At 39.1% G+C, this 13943-nt stretch overlaps 1 protein-coding gene across 2 annotated transcripts in view; it reads left to right on the top strand.

Moving 5' to 3' along the window:
• Window positions 1–13280, top strand: part of EIF3A (eukaryotic translation initiation factor 3 subunit A) — a 32798-nt gene extending 19518 nt beyond the window's left edge. Inside the window, exons 18-23 of one of the 2 annotated variants that reach the window (XM_039356346.1) lie at window positions 461–546; window positions 4784–5119; window positions 5390–5790; window positions 7615–7789; window positions 9482–9669; window positions 12067–13280. In XM_039356346.1, the coding sequence (XP_039212280.1) occupies window positions 461–546; window positions 4784–5119; window positions 5390–5790; window positions 7615–7789; window positions 9482–9669; window positions 12067–12290 (1410 nt within the window). In that variant the 3' untranslated portion in view covers window positions 12291–13280. Of the gene's footprint in view, window positions 1–460; window positions 547–4783; window positions 5791–7614; window positions 7790–9481; window positions 9670–12066 lie in introns of both variants that reach the window. The other variant, XM_039355516.1, reaches the window with a different exon arrangement.
• Window positions 13281–13943: the final 663 nt, after the last annotated feature.

Raw genomic sequence — 13943 nt, 5'->3', positions numbered from 1 at the left:
ATATGAACCACCACGATTACCAATGTTGAAAGACCCCATGGTCTTTCAAGAAAACTGGAACAATGTAGAACAAGAGACAACCAGTTCAGCTCTCCGGAATGAGTTACAGGTTGCTCTGTGGAGTCTTCTGCTTAGGAAAGAAAAAAAAAAAAGATTTCTAAAAAGAGGGGATAATATAGAATGCCTCCCTTCACTTTTGTATTTAAACGCACCCATTCTTTGTTTCTTTATATTGGCTTCATCCTTCAGAGATGAAGTCCTTGATAGAAAATTGATTGTCTCCTCCGGCCATAACATGTCCTTTAAATTTGCGAACTAGCTAGAAGTAGATTGTGCTTCTGAAACCAATGATAGACTCTGTCTGTGCTTTTAAAAAAACGTTTGTGATAATTGAAATTAAAATAAGTATTCCTAATCATGTTGATACTATCCTAAGGTTTTTTATTGTGTTTAAATATAGGAATCACGCTGGGGTGATAGAGAAAATGAAGGTGTTTGGAGAAGAACTACTGATCAGGAATCGGAGTGGAGACGTCCCCCAGAAAGGTATCTTATAGAATAATGCTTAAGCAATCTGTGATAGGTTTCTTTTCTGATTTTGCAAGAATGTACATTGTCATCCAAAGAACATTGACTGGATATGGAATAATTTCAGTGGCAGTTAATACCACGTTATCAGGATTCATTAGATGTTCCAGAACATTCTTGCAAACCTTAATAATCTTAGTGAAGATTCTCTTTCTGTACAATTAATTGGTCATCTAAATAATACCGTAGAACTATTAATATATTCAATAACCAAACTGAGTTTTGTGTACAACCATTTCAAGCAAATTGGCATATCTGACAAAGGCTTGTCCTATCTTTCTAGATTGGAATCATTTTACTAAATGCATGGCTATATTTGCATCCCTTTCTCCATAATTTCTCTCTGCCCTTTTATATTGCTTAGGTAGTTTAATATATTTAATTGTCAAGATCCTAAAAATATAGTTATTTTTTGTTATTTTATAATCTTAATTTTCCCCTTTCTCATTCATTTTCCATTCATGTATTTATCCATTCATTTCAATGCTTTTAATTAAAAGAAATTCCTGTTTTAACAGGAATAAGTGATTGATATTTTTCATTATAAAATCTTTAATATTTTTGTTTTTACTATATCAAAGTTTCTGTGCCTATATTTACTACCGTGTTTTCCTGAGAATAAGACCCGGTCCTTTTTTTTTTTTTTTGCATCCAAAAGAGGCACCGAGGGGGGGGGAGATGTTTTACCTATTTACCCGCTTACCTTAGGACTGCCACAGCCAGGCCTCCCATAACCTGACACCTGTCAGTCCGCTGCCTGTATTTTTTGGGGGCCGTTTACAGCCGCACTTGGTGCATCATGCCGGTGCTGCTGCTGGCGGCAAAAGGCTGTGTGGTTCGTTGCGTTGTGACAAGTGTCAGAGCGTGGGAGACCTGGCTACAGCGGTTCTAAGGTAAGCGGGTGTAGGGCACGTGGGGCAGCTCCACCCCACCCCCTTTCTAGCTTGATTTTTACATGTGCGCCTCACGCCAAAACTAGGATTTTGGGGGGGGGGTAGGGCTTATTTTCGGGGAAACATAGTAGATCTCTTGCCTAATAGAAACAACTTCTGTACAAGTTACTTTCATTTTCTAGTCTCAGAAGGGTCAGTGATAGCAATATACATACATAGGCTACTGCGTTTACAAGCAATACACACATTTGTTATAATAGATTTTTAGTTATCATAAGTAAGAATGTTGAATTTTGCTATACCCGGAATACTAGTTTACCCAATTTCATGTATTGAAAGCCTTTCCCTAAATATATTAGGTTTCTGCATGTATTCTGCAGCCTATTAATGGAGCATGCATTTTTAATATCCTTATCTTAACTTGGGGGGTGAATGTAGGAACCTGTTCTGATCTATAATGAGTTAAATAAAATATTTTGTTGCAGCTATGATTCTTTTTGATTTTATTGAGTTTTGGATTTTTGTGGACCCAGATAGGATTGAACATGAATTTTAGATCAGTAAATTAAGATTTATGGCACTTTCCTTCCCCAACTTAGTTCACTGGGTTAGTTTCAGTTCACTTTCCAGTTAAAATCTCCTCCCCTATGGCAGTTTTTTCTCTTTTAGTCAGCTGAGAAAAGAACCAAGTGGAAATGGTAAAGGGGGTTGCATAAATCTAAGGAGATGGATTGCCCATGGACAACAGGGTTAATACAAGTCTGGAATCCAAGAGGAAAGGAACCTGGACACATATTGATGAGCAACTTGTAGAAGATGCTGAACATGGTCCTTTTTTCCTGCCTAGGATTAGGCAGTGTATGAGTGCGGTGTAATTTTTTTGTTTATATCTGTCCTGATTAAGTTTCCTTTTGTGTCTGGGATGGCACAGTTGCAAGGATTGTTTGTCAATTGTTTCTGTTTCCTTCCTTTGTGCTTCCCTATATAACACCAACTCTGTGGAGATAATAGTGGCCACCATCTTGACATTCTTTCGTAAGGCCCTGAAGTCTTGGTTTTGTCAACTGACCTGGGGACCCTCAGAATAGGATGGAGCCGATCAACTGGCTTATTTGATTAATTGCTGTTGCCAGGGGAGTGGGGGAGGGTTAATGTTGGTTATTGTTTTTATTTTGTGTTTTTAGTCACTGAAATAGAGTTGTGTAGTAATATAAATTTTCTTATATAAATAAATAAAGCAAATGTGAGTAAACCTCTCCAAATGAAGCTGCATTCCAGCCTCTATTGGTTATCTGTGTTTTTTTTTATGCTCTGATTTGTATAACGTGCTGGCAGACTATTTCTTTGACATTGTTTTGGTATATTAAGAATGCCTCATCTGTTTAACATCTGCTATCCTCTTTATTTTAGAAAGTGGTCTAAAATCCCTAGTTTTGGCTATCGTGTACCTTGTTCCTTGAGAACATCTTTGGATACTCAGAACAGGCTTTTCATTATACATATTTCAGATAGGAATTCTCAAAATTACCACCTGTTCCAGCAAATATCCTCCTTTTCTGTTCAGATCTATACTTTTGACACTCTTCTATGTCTTGCTTTAATATCTGTAGGCTATTCTCCCAGTGATAATGATTTCCATTTTTATAGTTCATTTTTTCATTCATTCATTCAAAATATTTATATAGCCACCCATTAGTTGGTCTGATATGTGCTAGCCAGAAGTTTAGTACTAGTATGTTTGCTTCTAAGTCAGGGGTTCTCAACCTTGGCAACTTTAAGACTTGTGGACTTCAACTCCCTGCTGGCTGAGGAATTCTGGGAATTGAAGTCCACAAGTCTTAAAGTTGCCAAGGTTGAGAACCCCTGTTGTAAGTGCTAAAGAGTTTTCAAACTAGAATAAAACCAATGCAAAATGATGTCATTACTTGGCATCTGGGACAAATAAAATTAGTAGTACTGCAGCTCAATGCAAATCCAGTAAACATTAGCAAGTCAATGTGTATAATAGAATATCTGTTTCCCTATATAAATATTCTGGAACATTTGATTTAGAGTGCTCTGGTCGATTCTTTTTTCTTTTGTTGGCTAGTTTATACATACCTTAAAATTGAGTTGACTAATTTGATATTTTGATACGTTCACACTACTCATGTAGTAAGATCAAGTTGTATAGATAGTTCTGACAGAACAATGATTTGCCTTCTGATGTTGTGAGTATTCCAGCACTGCAAGTTTTTAAGAAGAGATTGGACAACCATTTGTCTAAAATGGTATAGGTTTCCTGCTTAAGCACGGTTTTAGACTAGAAGACCTCTAAGAGCCCTTCCAACTCTGTTATTATATTATTCCTTTATTTATGACCAAAATTGGGCTCAGAATTTTGGTTGTAAGTTAGAGCTGTTGTTAAGCAGGTCACCTCATTTTACAGCCATTTTTATGATTATAAAGTGAGTTAGTACAGTTGTTAAGTGAATCATGATGTTGTTAAGTGAATCTAGCATATCCAATAGGTGGTTTTTGCAGCTTTCTGCCAGAAAATGGCAAGAAAAGTAGTAAATTATGGTAATTGACTGTGGGATGCTACAACCAGTTTTAAATATGAGCCACTTGCCAAACACCCAAAATGTGGTCACATGACTGCAGGTGGTGGTGACATGGTCAGAAGTGCTTTATAGGCTGTAAAGGACACTTTCTGAGGTTGTCATAACTTCAAACAGTTGTTAAACTATTGGTCATTAAATGGAAACCACCTATATATGTATACAGAAAGTACTTTTATTTAAGTAATCATGTTTAACCTGAATATGACTCATGGTACCTAATTTGAGGTCCCTGTAAACTTTAGAGCAGAGGCCCCCAACCTTTTGGGCACCAGGGACCAGTTACGTGGAGAGAGGTTTTTCTGTGGACTGGAGGGGGTGTGGTTTTGTGTGCTGCCTGCATCCCACGGATGGGGCTTTGCTTATTTGTGAGGCCTGGTTGCTGGCATGCCATGGCCCAGTACTGGTCCACGGACTGGGGATTGGGGACCCCTGCTTTAGAGAGTAGTTTTGTTAATATTCCATTTCATGATATTGGGATTGAACAAATAACTTGCATTCTTTACATTTTGCTATTTATACTTATCCATGGAAATTTATGACTTCCTGATGTATGAATGCATGTATTAACAGAGTTGCTCACAGAATTTTTGAGATGAGAAATCATGTATAATTTATAGCCATGTAGTTGTAATTTAAAAGAGTAATCCAGTTATTGGGTTTTGGACATCTGAAAACATAATTCTGCCTTTGTTTTACTAGAGAGTGGCGGCGTGGGGAAGTACGTGACGATGAAAAATCTTTACGAAAAGATGATGTGACTAAGTCTACTACTCCACAAGAAACAGGAGAGCCTACCCAGGAAGCACCAGAAAACAAAGTATTGGAACATGGTAAAGAGGAAGACAAGAGTCCTAAGAAAGTCCTGGATGATGACAAATCGAGTTGGCGTTCAACTGAAGATGACAGGACCCCCAGGCGTGGCTTGGATGATGACAGGACCCCCAGGCGTGGCTTGGATGATGACAGGACCCCCAGGCGTGGCTTGGATGATGACAGGGGACCCAGGCGTGGCTTGGATGATGACAGGGGACCCAGGCGTGGTTTGGATGATGACAGGACCCCCAGGCGTGGTTTGGATGATGACAGGACCCCCAGGCGTGGCTTGGATGATGACAGGACCCCCAGGCGTGGCTTGGATGATGACAGACCAAGTTGGCGTGGCTTGGATGATGAGAGGACCCCCAGGCGTGGCTTGGATGATGAGAGGACCCCCAGGCGTGGCTTGGATGATGAGAGGACCCCCAGGCGTGGCTTTGATGATGACAGGGGACCCAGGCGTGGCTTGGATGATGACAGGGGACCCAGGCGTGGCTTGGATGATGACAGACCAAGTTGGCGTAACATGGATGATGACAGAGGACCCAGGCGTGGGCTGGATGACGATCGAGGGCCAAGGCGCGGGCTGGATGATGACCGAGGGCCCAGGCGTGGGCTGGATGATGACCGACCTAGTTGGCGCAACACAGATGAGGACCGAGGGCCCAGGCGCGGGCTGGATGATGATCGAGGGCCCAGGCGTGGACTGGATGGTGACCGAGGGCCCAGGCGCGGGCTGGATGATGATAGAATTTCAAGGAGTGATGAGGATAGAAGACCTTGGCGTAATGCAGATGATGATCGAGGACCTAGACGACTGGATGATGACAGAGGTCCCAGACGTGAAGATGATTCCAGGCCTGGACCTTGGAGACCATTTGGTAAACCAGGTAAACAAATTCATGCAAATTGTAACTTTTTATTATAAACTAGACAACCCATGACCTGTTGGGTCGTTATTTTAGAGATATTTCCTTACCGAAACAGAGAAACAGAATGGCCAAGGGCAAAAAAGCTGTGGGAACAGGAGCAGCTTCTGTTTTTCTGCTGGTTGGAGAGTTAGGGCAGGACTGGTCTACCTGTCTCCAGCAGCCAAAGGAGGGGCCGGTCTACTCAGCCTCTGGAGGATTAAGGCAAGACTGATCTACTGAACCTCTGGCCAATGGCATGACAATCCCAAAGCAATCACATATTTGCCAAATTTCAATTCTACCGGAATCGTGGATCTAGGATTTTGGATGCATTCTGTAAGTTAGCCCCTTTGAGATATCTTGATTCAGAAATTGTTGCTCTATGATGCGCTATTTTGTCCACTTAAAGGTTGTAGACATGAGAGTTTTAGTAGTATACAGATGCATGAAAAATATAAACATTTTGTTCTAAATGTTTTCTGGCAGATATGGATTAATGCATTGTGGTGGCTTATTCATTTCCAGAAATGTATTATCAATATAAAACTGAAAGATACAGATACTAAATATTGAAAAGTGAAGTACTTAAATATAAGTCATGTCCCATCTTTGTTTTAAAAAACCCTCACATTTTGATACCTATCTATAATTTGATTCCTTTGCTAATCAATAGAAAATTTACCATAATACACTATTTTTCAACTGATGGTATTCTTCTCATAGGAAGAACTAAGAAATAGTTTAGGTGTGGCACAGGGTAAGAGGTGAAATCTTTCCTTTGCCTTTGTGCCATTTTATTTTTTGACTAGTGAGCATGAATGATTAAATGAATGAATGATTAAATGGAGACATTCCAAGTTCTAATAAATAATCTGATTATTGAGCACAAATATGACATAGAATAGATAATCAGTGTTATTAAAAAAATCTTGCTATAGACATCTGCCCCATTAGGTGGCAGCACCTGGTTCTTGGCTGATTTTAAAAAGCTTAGTAGGATTGGACCAGATTGATATAAGGACAGAAAACCAGCAATAAACTTAAAATCTGTTTGCTACGCTAAGAATTGACAGGATCACAGTGGCAAATCTTTTCTGTATTGTTGTGAAGAAAAAAAAAAAACTTTCCAGTATAATTAGCAGGATTTGAGTTTGACTTAGAAGGCTCTGTTATAGATATCTAAAATCACAAAAAACTTCAGTGACCTCATCCTGGATTTCATGAGACTTGAATAAGCATACTAGCATGTCTAAATGTTTTAAGTATTTAATTTTTTCAAACTGATTTTGCTTTTCATAGTTAAAGAATTGCTGCTTTTTATGAAAAGGTCTTATTTGCATCTGTCATCATAATGTTCTGGGGAATTTGTGAATGATATTTTCTTTAATAGTTATGGTTTAGACCAGATGACAGCGTCTGGCAGCTACTTATTATAAATTCAAGTGGAAAATATTTTTATTTTTAAAAAAATTTGAAATGTTTCTTACTTGTTAAGCCTGAAACCCAGTAAATTTAGGTCACTTCCCCATTGCTTTCCTATATTAATTGCTTTACCACCAATTGGAAAAAAGCAATATAGAATACACTTCTGGAACGAAATTTTTCCAGTTTTTTTTTCATATTACAGAACTGTGAACTCCCAGACACTAATCTTACCAATCAGATTTTGCACAATTGTGGGATCTGGCAAAATATATTACAGGAATGACGGGAAAATAGGGAATTTGGCTAAAGAATGGTGAAATGGATGTTCCACATGCTATTGAAATTAGCCTTTAAAAGATCATGTTTTGCTGCTGTTAGGTGGATGGAGAGAACGAGAAAAGGCTCGAGAAGACAGCTGGGGACCTCCACGGGATTCCAGACCTTCAGAAGATCATGAATGGGATAGAGATAAAGACCGTAATGAAAATGAAAAGGAACGAGAATTTGACAAAGACCGTGACTTTGATCAGGAAGAACGTTTTAGGCGTCCTAGGTTAGACTTTATTACATTTTAATAGTATATGATGATTTATTTTTTTCTTTATGAACTGGAAGATAATTTTGATAGACTAGTGGAGTGTGTGGTATTCTGTGACAAGAAATACTTGGTTTAGGGAATATATGTTAAAATATGTCATCAGTATGCACTTGTTGATCATACTGATCATACCATAAAGATATGTCAGTTTTAAAAAATGTATTTTATTATGGCTTACGTTTTAAACAAAATAGAGCATGTAGAGAATGGTTTCTTAAATTCTTTCCACTCCTTTTATAACTGGCAGGATATATATACAGTATCTGTATATCCTAAGTAATAGAATAATATATTAATTTGCTATGTCTGTGTGTTTGCGCTTATTCTATTGTTGCTAATTAGGATGCATGCATATATTTTGCCTTTGTATTCTGTGATAATCTAATCAGGGTGATGTGTATGTGTTGCCACTGTATGTTTGTAAGTATGTGTACTTCTGCTTTTACGTCTGTTTATTGGTTATATGCATGTGATTAGGAAGCATGAAATAGGCTTCATATCCTTCACTTTGAATTGTGTGCCCAAGAGAGAGGGGTTAGAATAGAGTGGTCATCAACTTCCTAAGTGACATTCTGTACTGCCTCTTTGGATCGATTGGGGGAATTTTCTCCTCAAGTCTGTAGGCCTCATCTGACCAATTTCAAAGTCAATCTTTCTTTTGTTCCTTTTCCCACCAAACCACTTTGGTTCCATTCTTTTCTGTCTTTTGGGACCTGCTTTGCTGATTGACAGACAGAATGTAAAGAGAGAATCTGGAGTCCCTTTACATACTTTTTTCCCCATATTCCATTGGGTTGGAAATATTTCTTTTTTTAAAAAAAAGATACTACAGAAACAATTTGCACGCTCACAAAAATTTAGGAATGCTTCCATTTTATAGATAGTCCTTGCTTAACTAAGCAATGTGGTCATAAAGCACAATGTCATATGACCACATCACTTAGCAACAGCAATCCTTACAGTCTCCATTGCTGTCATTAAGTGAGGATCATAAGACCTTAAGCAAGGACCTCCTTGCAGCTTCATGCCAGGTTTGAACAAGCAAAGTCAATGGGGAAGCTGACAGGAAGTCGCAAGTCTGGGGGAGGCAAGCAAGCTGGTACTGGGTAAGTGCCTACTGTGGCTTGAAGGCAACCAGCAAGGAGTGGCTGCATGTGCTACAGCGTGTAGGCTCATCCGGATAAAAAGTGGTGGGAGTAGGAGTAGGAACTTACAGGAGACAGTTGTAATCTTTCCTGCCAGTTTCCCCATTGACTTTGCTCATGCGAAGGTGAGTGGTGATCACATGACAACAGAATGTTGCAACCATTGTAATTGTGGACTTGTTGCCCAGATCATGATCAGTCACTGCTGGGGTGCTGGGATGGCTGAAACTCCAAGGATTGCTCATAAGTACCACTTCTTCAGGGTTGTTGTAATTTTGGAAGATTGCTACATGAGTGGTCATTAACCATTAACATTAACCTGTATATTATTTTTTTTCCAAAGGCATTTTAAATATCCATTATCTTTTTAAAATAAAATCTTTTCTTTCCCAATGCCAATTGCAATTTATATGAAAATACTGATGATATAAGTCATTCTCTTGCAGATAACCTGTAGTTGAAGGTCCTTTCTTTAGGACTGATATAATTTTTATAATTAAAGGGATGACACTGGTTGGAGAAGAGGACCAGCTGAGGAAACCTCTAGCTGGAGAGATTCAGGTCGTCGTGATGAATGGGACAGAGGTGGTCGTGACTCTAGAGATGACCGTGTTGGTCGTGATCTTCGAGATCGCCGTGGGGAAGAGAGAGAAAGGAGAGGACCTCCACCCAGAACAGATCGGGAAGAAGGTAGACTACTTCTACCCAATTCTATTATTGTTATATAAATTCTACCAGAGAAATAGGGAATGCATTTCCATTACAAAAAATGCAGGTGGTGTATATTTATTTTTATATATTTAATAAATGTATATGGACAACCATTTCATATGCATTTCTCATATGCATCCATCTCTAGGAGGTTAACGGTTAAACACAAGTTTAAAAACAACAGAAATAACATAAAACAGCATAGCAGCTGATTTAACACTACCAACACCAAGAAATGGGTTCACCTGTACTAACAGAGCCCCAGGCTGGATTACAAAGCCAAAGTTTCCATGCCTTGCAAAAGTCCAGCAGGGTTAGGATAAGTCTAATCTCTGGGGTAATGATGTTCCAGAGAGCAGGTGTCATTACAGAAAAGACTTTCTTCCTAGGCCCTGCCAGGTGGCACTTTCTTATAGATGGGACCCAGAGCATGCTTCTCCTGCTGGATCTCACAGTACTCATAGATACCACTGGGGAGAGATGGTCCCAGAGGTAGCCCAGCCCCAAGCCATGAAGTGCTTTAAAGCAGAGGTCACCAACCTTTTTGGTTTGGCAGCCTGGAAAGGAAGGCAGGCACTGTTACACTTATGCACACACACAAATGGGCTGTGTGCACATACGCACACGAAAACAGGTCGAGCAGAAACACAAATGGGGCCGTGTGAGTGCTGTAAATGGGGTGGCGCTAGCACTGGCAGAATGCTCGGGTGGCACTGGTGCCTGCGGGGCACTTGGGGTGGTGCTATAGTGTCAGTAGGATGCTCAGGCGGGGCAGTTCTAGCGCTGGTGGTATGCTCGGAGCAGCGCTAGTGCTGGTGGGATGCTCAGGGTGGGGCGATGCTAGCGTCAGGGATGCTCGGGGCGGCGCTAGCGCAAGTAGCCATCCCTTCATGTGGCCAAGAGGCCATGGCTTGGTAGTGGGCCATGGCCCACAGGTTGGGGACCCCTGCTTTAAAGGTAACTACCAGCATCTTGAATTACATCTGGAAGCAAAGTGGTAACCAATGTAGGTTGTGGAGCAGACATACCACATGCGCTGAATGACTGGTACTGGTAACTATGCACACCACCACATTTTGCATCAGCTGAAGTTTCCAAACACTTTTTGAGAGCAGCCCCATTTGGACATACTGCAGTAATCCAAGTAGGGGATGACCATGGCATGAGGGACTGTGAACAGAACATACTGATGATGCCTCATCTTGAGCCAATAAATGACCTCACCAATGACTTCATGTAGATGTTAAAACAGGAAAGGGAACATCACTGAACTTTGTGGCACTCCACATAATACGGGCCTTGGGCTAAACATCTCCTTCCCTATCAATACCAATTGGAACTGATCCTGGAAGAAGGAGGAAAATCTGAATGCCCCCCAAAGCAGTAATACCAGTGGTATTATGATCAATGATACCAAAAACTCTGAGAGGTCAAGAAGAACAAGGATTGATGCATGATCCCCATCCCATCCTCATCAGAGATCACCCTAAAGTGCAATCAGACCTGTCTTGGTTCCATTCTTTGGCCTAAATCCTGACTAAAAGGAGTCCAGATGATTCTCTTCTTTCGACTTCTTTGGAGCTGCTGCATAATCACCACCACCTCTAGAAAGGAAAAATTGGAAACTGGATGAAAAATGTTGGATATAGTTTAGGTTTCTCAAGAAGGGAATGAATTATTACATTGAGCTATGGATTGAATCTGTAGCTCTGTTCTCGGCTGCAGAAGCCTTTCCAGAAGGCTTCTGACTGCAAAATGCAGGCCAGAGCTCCATTCTCAGCTGCAGAATAAAGTTGCTCATTCAGCTGCAGAAGAAGTGGGCCGGCTGGGTGGGGCTGTTGCTGTGAGGTGAGTGGAAAAGACACCCCCCCAAAAAAATAAGACCTGGTGCCTCTTTTGGAGGCCCCCCCCCAAAAAAAGAAAAAAAGATCAGGTCTTATTTTCGGGGAAACACGTATCAGAAATACTTAAATGTGAGTTCATGCACAGAATCTTTATGGTGAATTGAACCATGTGATCTAAATTATCATTCGGTACTCAACAATGCCATGATTATTTTCTTTCAAGTTTGTAATTCTATAAGTTTTTGTAATACTGTACATATAACCCTAATTTTGAATTCTGAAACGTTGGTAGTACAGTGTTTATAGTCTTAAATTGTAGAATGTATTAATTCAATGCAATTATTTCTTATTCCTTAATTTTTTTCTGTGGTTATGCTTCATTACCTTTTCATCCTGCAATAGAAACATTACCTTGTAAATTCCTCCAAGATATTTTTAATTCTAATCAGATTAAACTCATTCTTCTGGATTTTGATTCCTTACATAGCCCAGTGAATGAAGTACAGCTGAAATACTGCTTTTTATTTTTCAGTGAGCTCTTGGAGACGTGGTGATGATAGAAAAGAAGAACGTGAAGAATGTGAAACAATTCGAAGACCACCTACTGCTGCTCCTACTCCTGGTCCTGCTGTTTCCAAAGAACGAGAAAAAGATGGTGAGAAAGAGAAAGGTTGGAGAACAGATAAAGACCGAGAATCCCTTCGTCGCACTAAAAATGAAATTGATGAAGAGGGTTGGACCACTGTACGACGCTAAGTTCAAAACCTAAACAGGCTTTAATTGGTGTTTTGCATTGATTTGATAACAGATTATAATATTGGTGCTTTAAGAGTCTGGATTTGAATTCTTTAACAAAGTTTTCTAGAAATATGAAAGCATGAAACTCTTAACTTGTATGCAAACTGATCATGCACAGAACTTACAACTAATAGTTGGAAATTAAATACTGGTTATCTAAAATTTCAATTGTATGTCACAGATCACTTGGTGGTAAGAATAAAAAAATAAATTCTATAGGTATCTTTGAGTGGCATGTACATCTCAGTCAAAAATAAATCTGTTTTTTATGTTAAATAACCTTATACCTTAAAATGGATATGGCCTGCAAAGCATATGTTTAAAACAATATTTCTGGTTCCATAAACAAATGACTTTGTAACGCTGTACAGTCTAAAATTGGTATTTGATGGCAGAGGCTATTGCTGGTAGTATTACTAGATTCAGTATGTTTTAATTTGATTTATATAGAATAAATGTCATGGGTCTTTTAGCTAGGCTGGAAATTTTTCTTTTGTTTATTTTTGGTAGATTCTACTTGAATGCACAGTCTTATCAAGCCATTTGCAGTCTTTACTTTCACAATGAGTGCCACAGTAGTATTGAAAAAACAGGCTTTTAAAATTGAAAGTATTTGAGTAATCTTTTTGCTGAGCATTTTTGTTCCTTGCTGTGTATAGACACTGCTCTTTCTGGTATTGGTAATCTCTGCCTTTTGAAACATTTATATAGTGTCATTTCATATACATGATCTGTGGAGGAATCACTTAGTCCTCCTTTCCTTCTGAATTTCTTGTCTTCAGGGTAAGTGCTTTACCTTTAAACCAAGTGCTTTGTAGTAAGAGTGGGTTGACTTCAATTTGGGGCTGAAATAGCAATGTTAGTGATTGTTTTTAATTGAAGCCAACACAGAACTTGCTGCTATGTGTTAACTTCAATGATAAATAAACTTAAAAATCTAACCTGGTATTTTGTTGTGACTGTTTAATTGATGTTTCAGATTTTCATAATATTTCTTCTAACATATTTGAGGAAATAGCCTGATGTAGGAACTTACATATCTATTCTTTTTCCAGCAGTCTTTTACCCAGTGAATAAATATCTTTTTAAATAGTTGTCTGTTAGAAAGTGCAGATAAATTCAAATACAAACAAGAATTCAGTTAAAAATGAATGGAAATATATTTTGCATATTCTTAATTTCATTGGATATGGATTTCTTAGTTGTCCATAGTTTATCTCATCAAAGTATTATGTTTTGAGACAGGAATGCAACTTTGCATTGTTAAATATTTTATGTAGTTACGATAGGTATCAAGAAAGGGCTTTTTTTCTATTTCCAGTGTTCTCCTGCATTTGTGGGGGGAAAAAAGGGTGAAAGACTCAGTAATGAAAACTGTTCACTGAAAAATAAACATCAATCATTCAAAGTACATAATTAACAGCATTTGTCAGAAAAAAATCAAAGTATCTTAGATCTTGAACATAGATTGTAAACTAATAAAATAGGATACTTGCACAGCTTCTCCAGCATGATGAGTGGAGAATCCACCAATGGGTTTTGCTTGTCTTCTGCCCATATAGACTAAGTCAGCCAAATAGCCACGCCCCTCTCCCTGGGGCCATTCCCCAG

The sequence above is a fragment of the Crotalus tigris genome, unplaced genomic scaffold (genome assembly GCF_016545835.1).
Source record: "Crotalus tigris isolate CLP2741 ecotype Arizona unplaced genomic scaffold, ASM1654583v1 scf7180000017536.10889498, whole genome shotgun sequence".
Lineage (NCBI taxonomy): Eukaryota > Metazoa > Chordata > Lepidosauria > Squamata > Viperidae > Crotalus > Crotalus tigris.
This window is presented reverse-complemented; position numbering and strand designations above follow the sequence as displayed.